We start from the raw sequence: 21,829 nt of genomic DNA, 5'->3' as shown, positions 1-21,829 counted from the left end.
ATGCCAAGGATGTTTGTAACTAACAATGCTTGATTTTCGAATCAAAAGATATTATTCAATGTCCATCAGAATTATTAATTTAGCTGGTTGATTGTGCAAATTAGATTCTACCATAACAGTAATTTATTGAACAGGATATGTAAGAGGTAACTATATATAAAATCCTTCGAAACAATTAGAAACCACTGCTGCGCCACTGAGATGCTAGTTTCCCTTTATCGTCGTGTATAATACAAAACTCTATTTTATAGCAGAATCCATATACATCATTGTAAAGCTTCTGACAATTCTGAATTTAATTTAGAGACGTCAAAAACAGCAAGCTTAGGTCCTGCCGTCGCGACCGTTTCCATAGAAACAAAATTGTCATATGTTCTGAACGTCATTTTATATCGTGCAATTGAATTAAGAATGACAGGTGTTATCAGAATGCACAATCATTTGTTTCACTCTATCACAGATCTACACATACACAGATTGCTAACCTTATGCATCTTTGGGAAACAAATTTAGGTATACTTAAAAGCGCCCTCTATTGCGGAGCAGTATAAACATGTATCGTTTAAAACTGTAATATGACGCTTGTGGACTTATGCGTTAGATGTCGCTGAAACAAAATTAAAGCTAAAGTCACTAAATATAGAAAGTACCGCAATCCATTGGGCTCGTGTGTTAGAGAGAGAACGCATGATTTTTGCCCAAAAAATGGCGGAAGTTACCAGATTCTAGTAATTTTAATGTTAGGGATTGTTCCACCTGTTTGGAGATATCTGTATATATTTTTATAAAACATGACAGTACTATGAAGTTAGGTTATAAAAAATGACAGCTATTCAGATTTTATTTGTCAATTTTTTTAAGTTGGCAGTAAATTTGCCCAAAAATGGCGGATGATTGCGGTACTTTCTATATCTAGTGACTTTAATTAAAGCGCTAAAGTTTGCACAATTCGAATTCCTTAATATTCGTTTTATTACAGTGGTATGACATGATAGGAGGTACGTTGAGCCATAATTGTTTAATTGAACACTGGAGCTACTCATTCGTCGTAAGGGAGTTATTAAAAGCGGGTCCCTGTGGTCACAGATACACACGAACATAGGGCAGGTTCTTAAATAATCGTGAAGGTTTTTTGAAGTTGGCGGAAACTATTTGCGGCTTTAAAGGTCTTGACAGACTGCTAACCGTAAAGGCATACTTAAAAACTATGTATATCTCTGCCATCATTAACGTTACACTCTTTACCACGCCGATAAAAGGTAGGGAGGTTATTTTCGAAAAGTTGATAGTTTTCGAGTTGTAAGCACAAAACTGCTAAAAAATATCTTTTTCAACTTTTTTTGTATGTTTTTCAATGTTGCGTCATGAAATTTTGTTAGCAAACCTCAGGTTCGGATTCAGCACCCCAAAAAACATATAGAATCAAAGAAATCAAAACTACCCCACAACTTGCCTGGTAAAAATACAATTAAACTGGATTATATGCATACTTTACCGCTTTAAATTTTTTGCAGCGACATCTAATGCATAAATCCATAAGTGTCATATTACAGTTTTAAACGGTACATGTTTATACTGCTCCGCAATAGAGGTCGCTTTTAAGTATACCTAAATTTGTTTCCCAAAAAATGCATAAGGTTAGTAATCTGTGTATGTGTAGATCTGTGACTCTATCTACCCTTACTGTTGAGAATGGATTCTACTACCCGTAAAAACCACTCTTATTCCAATAAAAATACGCTTCTTGACTTGATCTTTGTATTTTATTTTTTATTATTCTGACATAACATTATTTACTTCGCAACTCGCTTAGCAACAAATTATGGCCATCTTAACAACAAATAATGAATAATGAGATCTTCTATGTGTTGCCACATACTCCCACCTTTCATTTTACAAGAATTAAACATGAAATATTACAAAAAAATACACAAATCAAGTCGCACGACCTCCTCGAGTCTGTCTTATGGGGACCAAAATACTTTCCTCTTTTTTGTCATGGCATACTTCAGCGACAGGCTGTCTCACGACTTCAGTGACCCTATCATTAGGTTTAACATTTGATGGAGGTATAGATTCCCCACCTTCTAAGGGATAACACCGTTGAACTGGTCTAACCAATTCCCCTGAAGCAGTACGCAATCTAACCACTCTAATCACCCCATCGGACCCGGGATACATTCCTATGATAAGAGCAAGAGGCCAACTCCCTCTCTTAGTCCCATCATTTCCTACAATAACAACATCTCCCATTTTCGGCTTAACTCCTCCCTTCTCGTTTGAACGTTGCACTAACAGACTCAAATATTCCTTTCGGAACCTACTTCTAAGGTCTGCCTTCAACCTAGCTTGATATCTACGTCTTTTATTAAAATTTGTAATTTCTACCTTGTCTATATCAATTACATACTTGACTAGTGGGGTTGTCTCGTAAAAACATCGAGGGCGATAATGGTTTCAAATCATCAATGTCTTCCGACATGTAAGTGAGTGGACGATCATTAATAGTCGATTCCACATCGCAAAGAACAGTGAGCAATTCTTCATAATGCAACAATGATCTACCTAATACTCGAACCAATAATTTTTTTATTAATTGAATCATACGCTCCCACCATCCTCCCCACCATGGTGCAGTGGGAGGAATGAATTTCCACTGAATACGTTGAGTGGTGTACATAGAAGAAATATAATCCCAAACTAATGCACGAAATTCATTTTCACTTCCCAAAAAATTTGTTCCATTATCAGTATAAATAATGGTTGGACGCCCCCTGCGAGCAATAAACCTACGTAATGCTCATAAAAAACCTTCAGTGCTTAAACTATTCACAAGCTCAATATGAATCGCACGGTACACAGCGCAAGTGAAAACAACAAACCAACTTTTACTATTATCTTTTAAATAAAGTGGACCGCCTAGGTTGATTCCGATAATCTGAAACACTGAGGCTTCATCTACTCTATCTTTAGGCAGAGGGACCGCCTCAGTCGAAAAACTCTTAGCCTCGTACCTTTTGCACCTAACACATTTTTCACGAATCGCTTTGATAGATTTTCTACTTTTAAAAATCCAAAACCGTTCTCTAAGTTTGTTCATCATTATTTGAGTCCCGGCATGAGAATTAGTTTCATGACTTTCCCTAACCAATGAATCAGCCAGTACATGTTTAGCAGGTAATAATATTGGATACTTAAAATCATATGAGTCATTTTTCCGAGAAATCTTTGTAAAAACTCGAATAGTGCCCTTATCATCAATAATCGTTCGTATTTTATTCTTTCCTTGGTTCAGAATACGTTCTCTCTGAATCAAATTAACTATTGCAATTTCAGCCTCATTGATTTCCTTAACTGTTAATGGGCCTGTAATCTTGCCACCACGTGAATTACATGCAAATCGTTTAATCCAAGATACTACTTTTAATATTTTGGAGTATTTTACCCCCCGCTTGCATAGTTCCTCTGACCAGTTACAAAGTATTTCACCAACAACTAGAGTTACCCGAGTTCTTTTTAGTTCTGTAACAACTTGTGACTCATCGACATTAGCTGATTCAAATGACCAGGTCGAATCTGCCCAAGGTTGGTATATTATATTATATTATATAATATTATATAATATAATATAATATAATTAATAATATAATTGACTGCACCAAATATTGAAACTTTTCTGAAACAGGCAATTGCGGATCTTCGTGTATATTTTTGAATTGAGCCCAGAACCCTAACCATTCCTTTAAATCGCCTTCAAACCTTTTAATTGTAATTTTTGGGTATTTGGTTCGTACATTTACTGTAGACGAAAGTCCTTCACTAACTACCACATTTGAAGCATTATCATTAGTCGCGACCCTTTTACCTTCAAAATAGTTTTCAGTTCTTATTTTAGCCATCCTATAAGATTCTTATACTCTTCTTGTGCGAGAAACTCAGTTTCTCGTGAATCTTCTCCTATATTATCATCTTTTGCCATTAACTCCAAAATATTACTGTCATAATCGTCGATTTTTCGAGCATTCTCGTGTAAACTTTCTAACTTGACTTGTAATGTTAATTCATCGACCGATTCTTGATTGAGCAAATCTCCTATTGTATTATTATTAACCTTGTTAATTGGGTCCGTACTGGTGCTCTTGCCTTCTTATATTTATCCATAGTACAAACAAATCGTATACGCTTATCCACAACACAATCACGTCGGGGTCACCAAAATGTTGAGAATGGATTCTACTACCCGTAAAAACCACTCTTATTCAATAAAAATACGCTTCTTGACTTGATCTTTGTATTTTTATTTTTATTATTCTGACATTACATTATTTACTTCGCAACTCGCTTAGCAACAAATTATGTTGATCCTTAGCAACAAACAATGAACAATAAGGATCTTCTATGTGTTGCCACACCAATCATTTTGTCGTTTCTTGTTTATAATTAAACCCCACACCTGATACAAATGTAACGATATCCCTTATTGTTCTTTCTACATTTCCGTATGATATCAGGTAGTCTGGCGGTCTACATTTCCTTTCTTTATTTCTCTCCATTTCTCCTTTCTTCTCTCCTCGTTTCCGCATCTCCCTATTAGTTTAATGTGTGTCCTTCCTTTCCTATTTCCCATATTTTGACACCCCCTACATTATCAACTCCTTGTACCTTGTGTTCGTGTGTTCTCTCACCATCTGCCCATTGTAACAGGTGGTCGCTTGAGGTTTAGAAGGATTTGGTTTCGAATTCACAAATTTGCTGGTATAGGGCGCAGGGGTCCATAGTGAAAGAGGACAATACTAAAATGCGAGAGAATAAAGCGATTTCAGATCAGCAGCGAGTGTGCAAGCGATAAGACACAAAACGTCACAGTGTTCCGGGGTTCTAAAGGTCAAAAGAGCACGGGGGGGGGGGGGCAGATTTTCTGCTATACTATTTCATGTGGCCCACGCTTGGTTCTCGTTGGGTCCGTTTCGGTGTTTGGGTTCTGCGACTTTGTTAGGAAAAATTGGGTGGGAGAGAAGAATTATTCGCTAAAGGAGGAGCGCTGGAAGGCTGGAACGATATTCTAATCATCAATATATTCAAATAAGCCAAAGCATCAAGATTATAAGGGGAAATGATTACCCAAGAGTGATTAAAAGTTAATTTATTACTGAGCTAGGCGCGGATTGAATTAGCTCATTACAAAAAATTAATTGTTAAAGAACATTTTTACCAGTTCCGTAGGGATTATAATTTATTTAACTCTAACAAAGCCGTTACACAGTTATATACGTATTTCCCCAGCCCTGCTATGCTGTTCTTCAGAAAAGAAAGACAGCTGGTAAAGAGAAAAGGTGAAGACGGTGAAAGTGATGGAGACGGTAGAGACACCAGATGCAGTAAAGACGCTCGAGAGTTTTCAAGTATTAGGGACAATGAGGATATTGAAAAAGTTGAAGAAGTTTCGTATATCCTGAAGAGTGCGATAATCTTGGATCTAAACTTTCCAAGGTCTGAAAACCTTTCATAGTATTCTTAATCCACAGAAAACCTGATCGCAACCTTTTCGTTTTTCAATGATTTTCCTGGAATACTGACTACCCCCCCCCCCCCCTAGCAACCAACGGAATGAATTTTGTTTAAAATGATAGTCGAGTTCTCATTGGTTGCTAGGTATACATTTTACCAGTATTTGAGGAAAAGAACAACAATTTAACTATTACTCTTTAATTGTTGATTATCTTATTGATATAGTCGGCAAGTTCGGGATTTTCCACGATCGTCATGTGGGTTCCTTCGACCGTATGAACCTGAACAGGTTTTTCGCACAACTTCTGCAGTCCGTAGTCCTCGTCGTAGTTGACGAAGGGCGATTCGTTCGGGTTGATTAGCGTCACCTCCGACTTCAGCTTTGGAAATTTCGCCTCGTAGTTGTACACGGATTTCGTTTTCTCGCAGATGGCGATGGCCACCCGCCTTTGGTACTCTTTCGAATGCGGAATTCCTTCTGGTATCGCTTCCAGTAGGTACTCGACGCGTTCTTCCAACGTTTGCAACTGGCGGACAGTTTCCTAAGAAAAATCGATGAAATGGTGTGTGGATTGAGGAAAAGTTTACCCTGTGCCCTATTGTTGCCTCCATGGGTACGTATGAGGTGATTAAGTTAAACAGTACGGCCGTCTCCAATGAGGCCTCCGGTTCGTGTTCCGACGGGTACTGCACCTTTATGAGTTTCTTTAGCATCTCCGGCGCGCCGTCGATTAAAACCACTTTTCCGATCAATCCACGGACTTCTAAAATGGAAGCGAGCTCTAACGCGACCACACAACCATACGAATATGCTACGAGGTTGAAGTGATTTTCGACGTGGGGTATTAGCTAAAATCCGATTAGAAAAGAAGAAATGATGGAAATAATTACTTTTGATAGTGATTTAGCGAAGGATTCCAAGCGGAAATCACCAGCGGCGTTTGTGTACTGGAGGCATTCTACATGGGCCTTCAGCTTGTTAGCCAAGGACTCCATGGTTTCGGCTACTCCTTCAATTCCCGGCAGAAAGATCGCCAATGGCGCATCATCTTCTTTTTTAGCTAAACTTTCCAGTTGTTTTAATGGTATTTTTGATTCCTCCTCCGTGCGGAAGTGGGCGATGAAGATGTTATTGCGTGGGGGTAGGCTTGAAGCTACGGGGTCGGATGCTTCTTTGGATAACCGCGCTTTTAGTTTGGCGAAAGTGAGGGTTCGGAGTTCCTTGGGGCTTAGGAAGACTTCACAGTCGCGTTCGAGGATCTGCTTTATTTCAACGGCGGCCATGGAGTCCATGCCTATTTCGGCTAAAGAGGCGTGCTCGCTGATCGTTTTCAAATCGGTTATTCCTGAACAAAGCAAGGTAGTTGAGGGTGCTAGTTCAAGTAAACGTACCCATGATGCCTTTGATCACGGTGATGACGCTTTCGGCGCCTTCCGCGACGTTCTTTTTTTCCGCCACTACCATACTTGCTACGATGGGCTCGTTTTGCAGGAGGAAGATTTCCAAGGTGCTCAGACAGGATGCCACACGCTGTTGCAATGTGCCACTGATAACAATCTCTTTGTGCTGCTCCTGCATTTCCGCAACCAGGCCGACCTAAAATAGTACGTGAAGAATTCTGGACGGTGACGAAAGGCGCACCTCTCCGATTGCCCCCCACTGTATTGCCAAACCTGGGTAGCCCTCCCGTTTCCGTTTCTCGCATATCCTTTCCATGATGGAGTTGGCCATGCCGTAAGTGGTCTGGCCTGTATTGCCCCTTCCGCACGAGACCGACGAGAAGACAACGAAGTGCCTAAGGGGCGGTTAGTACAGTGCGAAGTACCGGGTTGGGGTAGCTTACTGTAGGCGGGGGCAGAGCTGCCGACTTAGGATATCTAGGTGCTGCGTCGCACGGGCCTTCGGCGAGAGCGTGTTCACGAAGTTCTCCTCCTTCTGGTTCTCGAAGAGGTCGTCCTGAAGAACTACCGCCAAATTGAAGATCCCGGCTACAGGCGCAAGCTTCTCCGAGCTCTCTAACAGTCGCGCGCAACCTTCTTCGATGGTGACGTCCTCTGTGGACACCCTTATGGTAGCCTCGTACATTTTCCAAACTCTACGGGAAGATGTTTGTGAAGGGATAAACCTAATTGGGCTCACCTAATTCTGGACGCTGCGTAACCATTTCGGACACCATTTCGAGATACTAAAACTAACTTTCGGGCACCTCTTAGGATCAACCAATCAACCAGTTCTAGTCCAAACCCTCCCAAGCCTCCTAAAATGATGTACGTCATGGAAGGGTCGCAGGAGAATCTGGAATGGTCGGTCACTAGCGATCCTTTGAATAGAAACTATACCTTGGGAGAGCCTTGAATAGATCGAGCGATTGCTGGTTTTCATCGCGTACCTTGACGACAACTTTTCCTATGTGTTTACCTGCCGCCATGTAACGGTAGGCTTCTTCCACGTGGTCCATGTTGAAGGTGGTAATGTTCAAGGGTTTAACCGCCCCTTGTTTTAAGAACTGATCCAGGATTTGTTTTAGTTTGTGTTTTTGATTGTGGGCGTCTCTGAAGTACATGTCCAACATGCAACCGGCATAACTACTCCCCTTCCTTAGTACAGAAAGAGCAAATTTGTTGCTATTGACTAAGTCGTATTTGCCTATTTCGACGAAGTATCCTTTCGGTGCAAGGCACTGAAGAGTCGCTTTCAATTTTTCCTCGGCCAGGGAGTTTAGAACCAAGTCGACCCCTCGACCTTTCGTGTGTTTTAAAACCATCTGCACGAAGGAGGTATCACGAGAGTTGCCGATGTGGCTAGCTAGGGACCGAATAAGTTCGTGTGGATTAGTTTACTTGCTCACCTGGTATTTCTGGGAATGTTTCCATGATGAACTTCCTCTTTTCCTCGGTACCGACAGTCGTAAATATTTGGCACTTGCAAAACAAGGCTATGTGGATGGCGGCCTGCCCTACGCCTCCAGCACCGGAGTGAATCAGAAGACTTTGTCCCGGTTTGAGATGGGCGCTCTAAAACCGTGCTACTAAACGACGAAAGGGCTACGCCGACACTTACCACGAAGAAACTGCACAACACCGTCGAGTAGGTAATCGCAACACTGGCAGACTGCGTCAGAGTCCACTCGTCCGGTATCCTCCAGGTCATAATACCGTCGGGGACAACGGAACTGGCCATAGCCCCCAACCGTACAATTCCCATTACCCTCTCGCCCCTACAATTACCCGTTACATCAGGTTCACTCACTAAGAGAATTTACTTTGCATCAATCCCAGCGTACTCAACACCTTGCGCTGTGGCTAAAGCAAGCCGATCCTTTGTGTACGCCTCCGAAGGAACACGACCGGAAGCCAGCATAACATTCATGAAGTTGATGGAACTGGCGTATACCTAGACAAGTCGTTAAACCACCACCTGGTGGAACCTTTGTACAAACCTTGACCGTCCGTTCGGGTTCCTTAGCGTTGTCATGAGAGAGTAACCCTTCGACCCAACTGAGCGTCGACATGTTTCCAACGACGTTCTGGTTACAGAAGACGTGCTGCCTTTCAACCTCCCTCAAGCGCTCCAGCGGCAGATGGCGATAGCTACCCCAAGCGCCGTCCTTCAACACGTTAATCGCCAAGTCTTTGCTTAGCTGTTCGCTGAAGAGTGGATCGGAGAGGTTAAATTTAACGTCCTCGTCCTGAACGAACACGCATTTCAAGTTCATCCCCCCAGGTTCGCGCCTGAGACAATTGACAAATCCAAGTACGCCGCTTAAGGGCTCATTTTCAACAACAACCAACGTTTTGGTTTCATTTCGCATGGCACTCTGAAGTTTGGACAACCAGTCGTAAGTTGTACCATCAAACTTAGCCATGATCACGTGCTCTTTTGGGTAGCTCACAACCTTCCTCAGCAACACTAGCGTTTCCGTTTCAGTTTTTATTTGCGCCAGAAGCGCGAGGCCAGGGAAATTTGGAGAAAGATAATCTCCCTCCCTTGAGATAATAATGCCGTTCTCCTTGAGGACGCCTTCAGCCTCCTGGAGTAGTTCAAGGTTACCTGATGCCCCCTCGAGGATGACTATCGCGCACTGCTTTTCGGTGGACAACGCCTTGTTATGGACCTTCATGTTTGGAACACTCAAGCTTTCATCGCCCAAAATTGTAACTTCAGTCTTAACCAGCGGCTGATCATTCAAAGCCTCTTGCAGAATTGGAGATATCGCGTCAGTTTGCGCGACCTCCACGATCTTAACCTTCAGCGAGAGTGTGTTCTCAAGGAAGATCTGCACCAGGACGCGCACAGCAGATTGCATGGGCAGCTCGGTGTTAAACGGCACGAACTTGTGCGTCTCCAGGACCGGCTCGGCGGTCACCTTACGGCGCTGAATTGGCGTCGCGTAAAGGTTCCGCAACTCGACGCCCCCACAACTACTCCACTAATTAAAATCACAGCGAAGAGTTTGCCTAACTCACCTGATGGCATCCGCCTCGCGGTGATTGTACACAGGCAGTAGAGATGGGTTGTCCAACTGCTTAACGTACTCGAAGTGCTTCATGGCGTCAATCTTCAACTGGCCGATGAACGTGGGGACGTACAGACTTCGGGTATCTTCTCCGAGAAGTTTCGTCTGCAGCATGTTATCGATAAATGCGATCCAGTTACGGTCCCATTTGATCCAGCTGATCAATCCCGTTATATGGGCTGTTTCCTGCGCGCGAAACGCTCCCCTAGAAGAATTCAATACAAACCATCACCTTCGCCAAGTCACTTACGAGTAGTTGTAACCCCGCAGGCGTAGCTCTTTGTAAATATCTTTTGTTGCGAAGGAGATTCCCCTGTCATCTTCAGGTGACAAAGCGAGGTCAATGAATTCGTCCGTGTCTGAGAGAGTGCGTATGCTTCCGGAGACGATCACTTCGTCGATGTCTCCGATCTAAAGTGTACTATGTAGGGGGGTTGGTCCAGACACAATTTACCTCAAATCGGTTGGTTCCTCTGCCGATGGTGACCTTGAAACTCATTTCCGATAATTTGGTCATGTGGACGGCTTTATGGAATCGCACATTGTTGAAACGCACCCGAGAAACGTTCATTGGAACGTTCATAATTTTACAGTACGTCTCCCAGATCATGAAGAGGTATCCGATTGCGGGCATTATCGTCATACCTAAACACGTGCAACTTCAAACTTGGTTTTGGATCTAGAATTCCAATGAAGTAGAGGAAGGAGAGGAGCACCTGTCCATGTGAGACAATTTATTATTAATGTGGGATAACATGAGGAGATGCCCGTAAAGTAAATGATAGTAATTAAAAATATAGTTATTTACATATGAGTATGCTAAATCAACGAGTGAGATGTTTACTGCCGAAGCGTAGCTGATGCAGGAATTTCGAAACGAGTAACTTTAACTGATTTAACATACAAATGATGTAAAACATTTTAATTCATACTGCTCTATTTTTTATTTAAAATGCCATACAATTTTTGATTAGAATGTTGTACGCATTCAAATGAAAGCAAAAGTCGATCACTTCATTTGTTTGATCTGACAGTTGTTTGACACATCAATATACCTGGATATCAGTTAATTTTGCTAGGCAACATTTCCAGTCTGGTAAAAATTTTCAGTCTGGTAATAGTTATTTTGGATGCGGTATGAAAATAATTAGGACTAACAAGCCAATCTTTAAACTAATAAAACATCTTCTAAGCCGAAAAGTTCTCTAGTTCTACATTGTGGTTAAAGTATTCAATGTGCAAAACCATGATAAATGAAAAGGCGAAGCAAGTTGACAGCATTTCTAAAAAATCCATGGGATATCAGCCAAATAAATCTGAAGTTTTTTCCGGAGAAGATGTACACAAATTCATGAACGAGGCGCCTACAAAGGATTACCTTTTAGTAAATGTTAGATGACGCCTTAACTGTACAACTTTTTAATTTCGGTTTCATCAGGTAGTAGCAATTATGATAGGAATTCCTGGTAGCTGTCGACGGGAAGAATTGTATAATCGAAGCACACAAAAACACACTGTAGACGCGTATTTACAGTCATTAATGAGTGCGATGGAGTAAACTTTTTGAACTTCCATCATCACAGTCCCCAGCGACGGGGGGTGAGGCCACTACGAGGGCCACTATTAAAATTAGTAATAATTCTCATTGTATAATTAATAGTACTATTAATTCTTAAAAGCATTCGAATAGTGTAAATAGGTAGCTATCGTCTTAAATAAATTTGACGTTTGTTCTTGTCAGAAAAATTATCAGTTGCTACGCAACACTTTCCGGCCTCGTGATGTAATAGGTCACTCTCCGGACTCAAATAAATGATGTAATGTACTGTATAGCGGACAGTATGAAATAAAATACAATTTATTTCATACTATCTAGTAATCGCCGCTTTCCCAGACCCATTTGAGTCTGGTAAATCGTATTTTACCAGACTGAAAACTTTTACCAGACTGGAAATGTTGCCTAGCAACTGACATCCATATAAACCACGGTGTAAGAAACCTATACATATATTAATGTGTCCAACTACTGTCAGATCAAACACATCAAGTGATCAACTTTTGCTCTCATTTGAATGCGTACAACATTCTAATGATAAATAATGATAAATTGTATGGCATTTTAATAGAAAAAAGAGCAGTATGAAATAAAATGTTTTACATTATTTGTATGTTAAATCTGCAATAATCATTTGTTGTATTCAATAGTGTGGTACTGAATCGAATGCTTTTTTGTAATCAATGTATGCAAGGTGTACGTTTCGTTTGTTATGTCTGAATTGTTCAAGTATTACAGTGTCTATAATGAGTTGCTCTTTACAGCCTCTGGAATACTTGGTACACCCTTTTTGTTCTTGTTATAAAATGTTGTTATCAGTAGTGTCCATAGTTTTTGTGCATCTCTATGTTCGTTATAGTTTGTATTTTGTTCTCGTGTGGTGTGATTGTTTAGTTTTGAAGAACGAGTTCCTTGTATGTATTGTGTAATCCGTTCCAACTTACGTCTGATGTCATCGATGCGATTTATCAGGCGTTTTTCCCTGTGACGGCAATGAGGAGGGTGCCAAGGATAGTCGGAAGCACTCCTTTCAGAAAGCGACCCAGGGGGGACCTGATAAAGAAGTTTCTTGACTTACCATCAATGACGTGACCTGGTAGGATAGACCAGTCAATCTCCTTATTAACCAAAGCAATAACTTGACTGCCCGCATGCAAGACCTTCTTGAAGACTGAGTGAAAATCTGCAAGCCAATCTATGTTGTAGTTCCACTTTATTAGCGGCGAGATCATGGGCGTTCTACAACTAACCGGCCACTTGACTGGCGGGTACAGAGTTTCCACATTGAGATTGTGGCCCAGCATGTAAATACTGCAAGAGATCTCTGTAGGAGAAGATCGCGCTATCGTCGCTACTCACCTTCCCACCACGTCCAGAAATGAGGTAACTGCATCCGAGCCTGAAATGTTCAAGGAGGTGAAACCGTTCAGCCGTATCTGTTGGGAACCCAGCACGACAAGCGCCAACCGGGGATAGTGTTTTCTTTCCAATACGCGCGCTTCCAAAGGTTTAGGATTTAGGAGACTGTGAATTATCCCTTCCGGATTGGGTATCACTTTTTGTAGCCGGCTCAACAGCACCGAGCTTTTGGTACTTAAGGCGTAATCGAGACGTAGGTCATCGCTCACCAGTCGAGAAATTTCGTACCCGACCGCGATTGCCTGCTCGAGATTGATCTTCTCGTTTGCGTAATTGGCGGACAACTCCCCGATGGACATCCCCGCCGTGTAGTCTAACGATAAATTCAACTTCTTGAGCAGCTCGGCGACGGCGAGCTGAATGGCTAAACTCGCAAGCACTAACTCTCGTCCGTCTTTACATTCGCAATTTTTTATTATCTTGATCACATCAACTTGGGGCGGTAGTAGTGAGGCGATTCTGTAAGGTGAGGTTGAGGTTGCGGTCTTGCGATTATCGACTTACCTCTGTACGGTCGCGGAAAACGTTGAAAATTTGAAGAGTCCACTGCCGATGTCCAGGAGCTCTAAGGTTGGCCTTGGAAAGAGCAGACATACGCGACTCTTACTATTGAATCTCGTCGAGCTCCGTTTCAGCTCGCCAGCCTTGGAGTGGATGATGTACCCACGGTATGGGTGCTCAAATTTGGTGCACCTACAACATTTGCAAATATTTGCATAGGCTAGGAGAATTCGTGTTGTAATAGCGTATTGCTTTTTTAAACCGCATATTTGAAGAGAAGTGAGGTCAAAGATCATACTACATTTTGGTGAGGTGAAATTGAAAAGGATACGTACTTGAATGCCTCTTGAAGTAACCTGCAATACTCAGCGTCCAGTTTACGTCCACCAATGTCATCAAAGATGGCATTGAGCGATTCCGGCACGCGACCACTTACGCACATCAGTCGCGGTAAGTCATCTTCGGGCAGTCCTCCATTGACCTTTCGTTGCTCGAACTTCTTAAGGATAACGTGCGCATTCGACCCGCCAAAGCCGAAGCAGTTAATCGCAACCACCCCCGAACCGTTTTTCGGCAACGGCGTTCTGTCCAGAGGGACCACCATTCTACCATCGACCAAAGCCTTTATGCTCTGCCGCGGTTTGTCGTAGTGAATGTTTGGCAAAATGCAGTCGTCCTCCATTCCGATCAGAACCTTGACAAGCGAGCACATTCCACTCGCTCCCTCCGGATGACCAAGATAGGACTTGATGGATCCGACAATTAGTGGTCTGACACGGTTGGTACAGAAGACTTGCTCCATCGCGGCCGTTTCTTCGGGATCGCCGACCCTGGTGCCGGTGGCGTGCGCTTCGACGAAGTCGATTACGGCGGGATCTAGTCGGCATTCCTCGTACGTCTCGTCTAAGAGGACCTTTTGCATTTCGCTCGACGGGAACGTGATCCCTTGCTCCTTGTAGCCGTCGCTGTTTGTTTTTGTGTGCAGCAACTGCAAGAGAGAACTAGACCCAAGCGGACGAAGGAAGGTTGTTACCTGTGCGTAAATTCGTCGAGCATCCTTAGCCTTCTGTAGGAAGACAACGGAAACGGTCTCAGAGCGCGCGTAACCCTTCGCGTCTTCATCAAACGGCTTGCACATCCCGTCAGCACTCAGAACACCTAGCCTGCAACAACGCGGTTACCAGATACTTTCACATCCTCCATCACGTACCGAGCAAACTGCAGGGATGTCATGGGGTTTAGACACAAACTGAGTCCGCCAACCAACGCGCTGTCGCATCGACCAGTCCGAATGGCTCGGTACGCGTGCTCCAAAGCGTAAAGTGAGCTGCTGCACGCCGTGTCAACAGTGTGCGAAGGCCCTCGCAGATTGAGGTAGTGACTCATTCGTTGCGCGGTCATCGATTGAGAAGCCCTAACGGAGAAGGATGCATTAGTATATCACATCAAGTACGGAGAGATTCAATTGCGATTTTTTGCATTATTCCTACTAACTTCGTCAAGGGCAACAACCCACACCGGACGTGCAAATGTTGAGCACGAGCACACCACACCACATTCTGCTACCCTGCAAGAAGTTTGGTAAACTGTCCACAATGGAACTTTGGCAAATTGCCAAGAAAAATTAGTTACGCTTCAAGTGTCTAAAGCGCTACATGCACATTCTTGCAGAAGTTGCAAACGGCAACACCGCAGCATGTTTCATATGTTATTTTTTCATCCAAGTTTCATATCGAAAGCAGAACCCAGACACAAGCTTGGTCTCTATCATGGACGCGTCCAAAACCAAGAGGCAGAAAGCCTTACCAGCAAGAATTGAGCGTCCATTGAACAATTGATTGCAATAACCCTCAAAATTACCTATCGGAGGATGGGGGTGTTTTGACGCCTCTGCCACTTCCAGTTCAGGGAAAAGCCTGAACGAAATAATTATTTATTTATTTATTCTCTCTCTCTGTACAGAGTGACCCATATAATGATTTTTTTGAGGTGCCCCTGCAGATGGTCTTAAGTTGTTCTCTACTACGCCGATATTTACCTTACGAATTAGGAAAACTACAGGAAAACCTAATTCGACCGGCATAATGCTCGAAATTAAATATAAAGCCTAACGCTTAACCGCTAAGCTAGATAGAAGGCTTATGGCTCCTTGGATCTACAACCCTAACGCTACAGTTCAAACACAAGTAAGAAAGTTAGATGTGCCCATAAGTAATACACGTTTTGACATTTGCATGCATGTTCCATTTTCAAGGTGCAACTTCTTTTAAGATTTCGTAAAGATCCGTCCACAAATACGGTATTTAGCTCAGCTGTGGCACGCATTTCAATTTTATTTTACAAGAAGCATTCCAGTGTATAGAATTTATAAGCACAATAAACGGCAAAAGTGTACAATTAATATTGGTACGTCAGCGGTGCATTATTGGATTATTCTGCTCACACTTAAATAATTTATTACCCCGAAAGCGTTAAGGTTCAAGGTGCAAAACATTGCGTTGCGCTATATTTGGAATGGCAAGTTTCGTTAAAAGACAGATTACTAGTCAAAGTTGTGCTAATATTATAAACAAACCGGCAAAACCAGTAAAAAGGTTAAAGACATTTAATTAGCGCTTTTGTCGGCTGCCACAACCCAAGTTGTAAGGGTCTTTTGGACATTTCCATACTGCGGAAGATTGGTAACCATTCCAGTAAATGAACTAAATTCGGTCTGGGACCTCACCTCAAATGCCTTTTATCTCTGATAATGGTTGAGTTTTTATCCCTTTCATTAACTTTAAAATTGCTGAAGTTTTGCAGATTTGAGGGATAAGGTCTTGAGACTTCTAAGCCTTGCATTCTTGCAGAATTGAAGTTGGGCTTGGTTTTAAGAAACAGAAAAGGTAAGGTAGCGGAGTCTGAGCGACAGGAGATCTATTGTTTTAGTAATGGCCTATGCTGAAATGAAATTTCTACAGGGCGTTTTCAAATCAAATCAATTCAAATGCATATGGAAAATAATATAAGCAACGTAATGGGAATGATCACATACCCTGTCAGTGAAAAGTTCGGACTGATGTTAGTCGCCATATGCACCGCCTCCTCGCTTTCCGAAAAGCAGCACCCTATGAAGACACCACAGTTCGCACCGTCCATCTCGTTCTTGTTGTAACCAGCATCAATAATCGCCTCGTACGCCTTCTCCAAGGCAATCTTGACCATGGGATCCATCTGATTGGCTTCGTGGTAATGCAAATCTGCAACACTCACGATGAGACCTACGCCCAGCCACAGGTCCATGCCATACCAAAGTGACCAGCATCCAGCTTGTCGAGATGATTAATTTTACCAATACGATGGGGTATCTCGGGGTTGGTCGGTAACCAGCGTCGATTATCACTGGTGATCATGTCAACTTTATTGTAGATGTTGCTCCTGTACTGGTAGATGTCGTCCGACTCGGGAAAACGTCCAGCCATTCCTTTGCATTAAACATCATCAGTCTGATCACCACCTCAACTCACTTACCAGTAATGACGACCTCCTCTCCTTGCAAGGGATGAGCGAGTGCGACTCCTTCGTTTTTTTCCATAACCATTTTAGTACAATTGATAAGCGGAACATAAATCGAGCGAATCGAGGCCGCCCTTTAAATACAAAACATACGCATTATGCAGGTGCCTCCCTCCGACGAGGACAAAGTTCTTTCCGAAATCTATGCGGTAGTAGGTCAAATATAATTTCGAAGATGCCAAGGATGTTTGTAACTAACAATGCTTGATTTTGGAATATTCAATGTCCATCAGAATTATTAACTCAGCTGGTTGATTATGCAAATTAAGTATATTCTATCGTAACAGTAATTTATTGAACAGGATATGTAAGAGGTAACTACATATATACAAAATTCTTCGAAACAATTAGAAACCACTGCTGCGCCACTGAGATGCTAGTTTCCCTTTATCGTCGTGTATAATACAAAACTCTATTTTATAGCAGAATAGCAATTCTTCATAATTTTTTTATTAATTGAATCATACGTTCCCACCATCCTCCCCACCATGGTGCAGTGGGAGGAATGAATTTCCACTGAATACGTTGAGTGGTGTACATAGAAGAAATATAATCCCAGACTAATGCACGAAATTCATTTTCACTTCCCAAAAAATTTGTTCCATTATCAGTATAAAAATAATGGTTGGACGCCCCCTGCGAGCAATAAACCTACGTAATGCTCGTAAAAAACCAGCTCAATATGAATCGCACGGTACACAGCGCAAGTGAAAACAACAAACCAACTTTTACTATTATCTTTTAAATAAAGTGGACCGCCTAGGTCGATTCCGATAATCTGAAACACTGAGGCTTCATCTACTCTATCTTTAGGCAGAGGGACCGCCTCAGTCGAAAAACTCTTAGCCTCGTACCTTTTGCACCTAACACATTTTTCACGAATCGCTTTGATAGATTTTCTACTTTTAAAAATCCAAAACCGTTCTCTAAGTTTGTTCATCATTATTTGAGTCCCGGCATGAGAATTAGTTTCATGACTTTCCCTAACCAATGAATCAACCAGTACATGTTTAGCAGGTAATAATATTGGATACTTAAAATCATACGAGTCATTTTTCCGAGAAATCTTTGTAAAAACTCGAATAGTGCCCTTATCATCAATAATCGTTCGTATTTTATTCTTTCCTTGGTTCAGAATACGTTCTCTCTGAATCAAATTAACTATTGCAATTTCAGCCTCATTGATTTCCTTAACTGTTAATGGGCCTGTAATCTTGCCACCACGTGAATTACATGCAAATCGTTTAATCCAAGATACTACTTTTAATATTTTGGAGTATTTTACCCCCCGCTTGCATAGTTCCTCTGACCAGTTACAAAGTTTTTCACCAACAACTAGAGTTACCCGAGTTCTTTTTAGTTCTGTAACAACTTGTGACTCATCGACATTAGCTGATTCAAATGACCAGGTCGAATCTGCCAACCATTTAGGCCCCTCCCACCAACGTGACTCTAACAATTTTTCAGGAGTGCATCCACGTGAAGGCAAATCCGCTGCGTTTTTACTAGTTGGAATATAATTCCATTCGCTAATTGAACTATTTTTTAAAATTTCATTAACTCTGTTCTGCACAAATACTGACCAATCTTGTTTTCTTTTAATCCACGCTAACGCCGTGGTTGAATCGCTCCAATAATTACATTTTAAATTAGTGACTGGTAAAACAGCTTTTACTGATTTAACCAATCTAACACCAATCAAACAAGCCATCAACTCCAATCTAGGTATTGATGCCGGTTTGAGAGGATACACTCTTGCCTTCGCTTGCACAAATTGAACAACAAATTTATTTTCACTGACAGGATATCGTAAAAATACTACTGCAGCATAAGCTGATTTACTTGCATCACAAAACACGTGTAAAACCCAAGTATTATCTACATAATTATGAGATATCCACCTCGGTATCTCTATATTGTTTAAAAGTTTAACTTGACTTGACCACTTTTCAAATTCATTTTTTATATTTACTGGCAGTGACTCATCCCACCCTACTTTTTCTGCCCATGCTTGTTGCAATAAAATACGTGGGACAATAGTGGCCGCTACCAAGACTCCTAAAGGATCGTATAACCCATTAAGAATAGACAACATTTGTCGTTTGGTTAATTTACCATTTTCAACTTCAGGTATATCACAACTTAAAGTATCAGTTACTTTGTTCCACTTTAAGCGTAACAATTTTACTACTTGATTTGAACCAGTAGGGATAGTTTCATTATTATGAATCACAGTATTCTCCCACATACGGAGTTCCATTTTGGCTTCTGCCAAAAGTTCCGTAGCTGTTACTTTAAATTGCTCCATTTCCTCGACCGAATCAACAGAGACAATGCAATTATCTACATAGAGACTATTTTTTAAAATTTGTGCACATTTTTGATTCGATGGTGCAGCATTGTCTAAATGATAAGCAATTACTGCATTTAATAAAAAAAGACTGCAATTTATTCCAAACACAACTCTTTTATGCCTGTACACCTGCATTTCTTTGGTGTCATCTGACTTCCACCATAAAAAACGCAAATAATCACGGTCATTAGAGTTAACCTTAATCATCATAAAAGCCCTCCTTATGTCGGCGACAAGACCAATACGTTTTTCACGAAATTTTAAAATTAAGGAAGGAATAAGCTGCAAAAAATTAGGCCCTTTTTCCAAATGATCATTTAAAGAAGGATTTCCCGCTGAAGCGTCAAACACGGGTCTCACCGGTGTCGTCGTGCTTTCTACTTTAAATACGGGTCTATGGGGCAAGTAATATCCCTTCATGTCCCCATCACACACTTTTTCAATTAAATCTTCCCCTTCCCATTCCACAAACATGTTGTTGTAAACTTTAAATTGATCAGATAATTTTAATTTTTGAGTTAACTTGGACAAACGTTTTTCAGCAATTTTTAAATTATCAGGCATTGAAATTTTATCGTTAATCCAAGGTAAACTCACCACATATCGCCCTTCAGCATCTCTTTGAATAGTTTTTAAAAACTGCTCATAACATATACGTTCTCTCTCTTCCCTTGACTGTACCTCAATTGGATCAGTAATACCTAAAAGTTCTAACCTCCACAAATCTGAAACATCAACATTACTCAAAGCTAAACATGAGACAGCCATTGCCAACCCTTCTGAAACAAAATTATTTTTAATTTCACCAAGAACTGTCCATCCAAAAATGGTCTCCATTGCTGTTAGTCCGCATTCGAGCCTCACTGCTTTTCCGAACACAATACTACCGTAGTAATCGCAACCAATAATTATCTCCACATCAGTGTTCTCGCTCGTCATATCATTAATCCAAATATTCTTGTCGGATAACTCACGTAACCACGGACCGCTATTTAATTTGGGAATATATTCACAAATTGTCTTCTGTCCCAATGCTTCGATTTCTTGAGTTGTTGTACTGTTTAAAGACTGTAGCATAAATTTGTATTTATTTATTGTTCTAGCAGGTGTAATGGATCCTCCAAAAACTGCTTGTGCTAAATACTCCGTTTCCACAAACATTGCTCCTACACTCTGCGCGACATCTTCTTTTACGTAGCTTCGCTGTGCCCCACTATTAAGTAATACCCTCGCATTAAAACTCCCTTTTGAACCAATGAGTTTCACCATTATGGTTTGTAGTAAAACATGATTTCTATTCTGAGTAGCCATAGTCGTAACTGGTACTGTTTTCTCTTCTGGCTTGTCGTTATCTTGCGAACGAGGTGGAATAGGACATAAAATAGCAAAATGTTTCCTTGAGCATACTGGACAACTTATTTGTTTTCTGCAAAACCTTGCTCCATGGCCTCCTGCCAAACAACAAAAACAACGCCTCTTCTCATGCACCTTTGCCCTTCTCCCTTCTAAAGTTAAATTTTGTGCTTTTACACATCTGTCACTGTCATGATTCCCATCACAAAATACACAATTGCCGTCTTTACGAACTGCACTTATATGACTAGCCGTGTGTAACCCAGCTGCTGTATGGAATGATTTATCATCGATTTCATTGCGTGCTTTTTGCTGGTCTTGTATAGATCTCGAGATAAGACAATCTCGAGCCAATTTAATCCTCTCTTCTCCTTCTACTTCGATTTCTAGAAATTTCATCAAATTGGCTAATTTATCGAGTTTAGTGTCTTGAATAAAATAACTTCTTTGCCAAGCTTGTAAAATTTCATTGGGCAAACCAGTGGAAATAGCATAGCCGCATATTTTTCTCTTGTAACACCCAATGACTCTAGAGACCTTAAATGTGATTCTAGAGTGTCAAACATGACACTTAACGCTTTAGATTTTGGGTTTTGACAATTGCTGATTACCAATTTTAGTAATTCGCGTACGCATACTTCAACCAAAATCTCTTCCTTTCCAAATCTCTTCTTCAAAGCTTCTATCACCTTACTGTAGTTGTCATCAGCCTGAGGATAACTTGACACGACGCCATATGCTTTGGAGCCTTTTGTAATTGACTGCACCAAATATTGAAACTTTTCTGAAACAGGCAATTGCGGATCTTCGTGTATATTTTTGAATTGGGCCCAGAAACCCTAACCATTCCTTTAAATCGCCTTCAAACCTTTTAATTGTAATTTTTGGATATTTGGTGTTGTGTGGTGTTCGTACATTTACTGTAGACGAAAGTCCTTCACTAACTATCACATTTGAAGCTTTATCATTAGTCGCGACCCTTTTACCTTCAAAATAGTTTTCAGTTCTTATTTTAGCCATCCTATAAGATTCTCTATACTCTTCTTGTGCGAGAAACTCAGTTTCTTG

General features: G+C 41.3%; 1 protein-coding gene across 1 annotated transcript; it reads right to left on the bottom strand.

The window, feature by feature from the left end:
* Window positions 1-5,690: 5,690 nt before the first annotated feature.
* LOC116173285 (fatty acid synthase-like) lies at window positions 5,691-17,087 on the bottom strand. Its single transcript, XM_031490657.1, has 24 exons — window positions 17,011-17,087; window positions 16,790-16,963; window positions 16,535-16,739; window positions 14,711-14,914; window positions 14,534-14,663; window positions 13,836-14,488; window positions 13,504-13,692; window positions 12,940-13,458; window positions 12,659-12,891; window positions 10,480-10,670; window positions 10,276-10,436; window positions 9,976-10,230; window positions 8,949-9,930; window positions 8,772-8,902; window positions 8,570-8,726; window positions 8,358-8,523; window positions 7,849-8,314; window positions 7,649-7,804; window positions 7,353-7,604; window positions 7,151-7,304; window positions 6,901-7,105; window positions 6,400-6,854; window positions 6,097-6,357; window positions 5,691-6,050 (listed from the first exon to the last, which is right to left on the bottom strand). The coding sequence occupies exons 1-24, from the start codon at window positions 17,078-17,080 to the stop codon at window positions 5,706-5,708; spliced, it is 6,714 nt and encodes a 2,237-aa protein (XP_031346517.1). The 5' UTR covers window positions 17,081-17,087; the 3' UTR covers window positions 5,691-5,705.
* Window positions 17,088-21,829: the final 4,742 nt, after the last annotated feature.

The sequence above is a fragment of the Photinus pyralis genome, unplaced genomic scaffold (assembly GCF_008802855.1).
Source record: "Photinus pyralis isolate 1611_PpyrPB1 unplaced genomic scaffold, Ppyr1.3 Ppyr1.4_LG6, whole genome shotgun sequence".
Lineage (NCBI taxonomy): Eukaryota > Metazoa > Arthropoda > Insecta > Coleoptera > Lampyridae > Photinus > Photinus pyralis.
Note: the sequence above shows the minus strand (reverse complement) of the source record. Positions and strands in the feature narration are given on the sequence as shown.

Bases quoted from the DNA above. Each gene is read 5' to 3' on its own strand.
- LOC116173285 (XM_031490657.1), bottom strand. From the start codon at position 17,080: ATGGTTATGGAAAAAAACGAAGGAGTCGCACTCGCTCATCCCTTGCAA. The intron at 13,693-13,835 runs GTACGTATCCTT...CAAATGTTGTAG, and splicing joins TTACTTCAAGAGGCATTCAA to GTGCACCAAATTTGAGCACC. The intron at 8,903-8,948 runs GTTTGTACAAAG...CGACTTGTCTAG, and splicing joins AACCCGAACGGACGGTCAAG to GTATACGCCAGTTCCATCAA.